This window comes from Otolemur garnettii, unplaced genomic scaffold (assembly GCF_000181295.1).
Source record: "Otolemur garnettii isolate 467f Iridium unplaced genomic scaffold, OtoGar3 scaffold00071, whole genome shotgun sequence".
In the NCBI taxonomy this organism is placed as follows: Eukaryota; Metazoa; Chordata; class Mammalia; order Primates; family Galagidae; genus Otolemur; species Otolemur garnettii.
In genome coordinates, this window is record NW_003852466.1 from 5,987,554 (window position 1) to 5,989,723 (window position 2,170).

At 37.6% G+C, this 2,170-nt stretch overlaps 1 protein-coding gene across 1 annotated transcript in view; it reads left to right on the plus strand.

Moving 5' to 3' along the window:
• Window positions 1-441, plus strand: part of LOC100948211 (glycoprotein integral membrane protein 1) — a 9,976-nt gene extending 9,535 nt beyond the window's left edge. The window contains exon 4 of the mRNA XM_012807545.1: window positions 92-441. Coding sequence (XP_012662999.1) covers window positions 92-367 — 276 coding nt within the window. The 3' untranslated portion in view covers window positions 368-441. The remainder of the gene's footprint in view (window positions 1-91) is intronic.
• Window positions 442-2,170: the final 1,729 nt, after the last annotated feature.

Sequence of the window (2,170 nt, forward strand, 5' to 3'; positions counted from 1 at the left end):
CAGGAATGTGGAGACCACTGTAGATGAAGATGCTTTACCTGGCAAATTACCTGAAACTCCTCTCAGAGCAGAGCCTCCATCTTCATATAAGGTAATGTGTCAGTGGATGGAAAAGTTTAGAAAAGATCTCTGCAGGTTCTGGAGCAATGTTTTCCCAGTATTCTTTATGTTTTTGAACGTCATGGTGATTGGAATTGCAGGAGCAGCTGTGATAATAACCATTTTAAAGGTGCTTTTTCCACTTTCTGAATACAAAGGAATTCTTCAGTTGGATAAAGTGAATGTTATACCTGTGACGGCCATCAACTTATATCCAAATGATCCTGAGAAAACATCTGAAAACCTTGAAGATAAGACATGTACTTAAAAAAAAAACACCATCTCAAATCATGGAATTTGCCACTCGAATATAATTTTTCAAAAATCAGTAAGAATCAGTTTATACACTAGAGAAATTGCTAAACTCCTAAGACTGCCTGAAAAATTGACCTTAACAGTGCCAAGTTAAAAGTTCACCTTTTTCTCTAAAAGGGCTGGCTATTGAGGTGATGGAAAATTTAAACAAAGTAGAAGACAAGACCTGTGAAGAGACTTTTAAATTATATATATAAAAAACACAAAACAGGCAAGAAAAAAATGCCATGTGCCAATAACATTTCAAGGTGCCTTTGTTGAGGAAATTATATTCACTTAATTACTATAATATATAAGACTTTATGAAAAGCACTTTATAAAATTCTAATTTAAAAGTTCAAGAACTTAGTAACACTTTTTTATGCAGTACAATGTGCCTTTATATTAAGTATATGTCTCAGTATAAAATTCTTGACATACATTGTGACTTGTGTCCTGTACCAAGACTACTTGAATGCACCAGGATTTAAAAGTGGTAGTGACATGTTCTCACTCTAAAATAAACTTTTTTGAAGAAAAAAAAAAATAATAATAATAATAATAAGACCTCATCTCTACATTAAAAAAAAATTAGGTCAGGTGTGGTGGTTCACACCTGTAATCCTAGCACTCTGGGAAGCTGAGGAGGGTGGATTGCCTGAGCTCATGAGTTCAAGACCAGCCTGAGCTAGAGTGAGCCCTCATCTCTAAAAATAGTTGGGTGTTTTGGTGGGCACCTGTAGTCCCAGCTACTCAGAAGGCCGAGGCAAGAGGATCACTTGAGCCAAAGAGTTTGAGGTTACTGTGAGCTATGATGCCATGGCACTGTGAGCTATGTTGCCCTGGCACTCTACCGAGGGCAACAAAGTAAGACAGTCTTGGAAAAAGAAAAATATTAGAAATTATCCAGTTGTAGTGCCATGACCCTGTAGTCCCAGCTACTCAGGAAACGGAGACAGGAGGATCACTTGAGGAATTTGAGGCTGCTGTAAGCTACAGTTGTGACACTTTATTCTAGGCTAGGGGATAGAGCAAGACTGTCTAAAAAAACCAACCAAAAAAAAAAAAAAATGACTATGCCAAACAATTTTATGCCAAAAATTTTGGATAAATTCTTAAAAGCACAATCTACCAAAATTGACTAACAAGGAATTAGAAGATCTGAATAGACATAACTAGTAAGGAGATCAAATCAATAATCAAAACCCACCCAACAACAACAGAAGGTGGGAACCAGATGACTTTACTGGTGAATTATATCAAGTACTTAAAGAAAAATTAACACCAATCCTCCTGAAATTCTTACAAAAAAGTGCAAAGAACTTTTTAAGTCATTCTATGAGGTCATGAGTATCTTAGCACTGAAACCAAATAAAGACACTACCAAAAAATGAAAACTATAAACTAATATCCCTTATGAATATTGATGCAAAAATCCTCCACAAAAATATTAGGAGCATATTAAAATTCAGTAGCATATTAAAAGAATCATACACCATGATCAAGAGAGAGAGAGCCAGCTAGAAGCTCCCAGCACTAGTCTCCCGCACAAGGACAGCAAGAACAATGAATAAACAAACAAATTTCAGTGAAAATAACTGAGGGGGGGGCCACCATTACTCCTTTTTGCTACAGAGGAGTAACAGAAACCCTGGTAGACACAGAAACTTGGAACAGCCCACACTGGGAACAGAAGGAGCACCAGCCCTCTACCTCTCCATCCCTCCCCTGGGGACAGAAGGAGCACCAGCCCTCTACACTCCATCCCTCCCCTGGG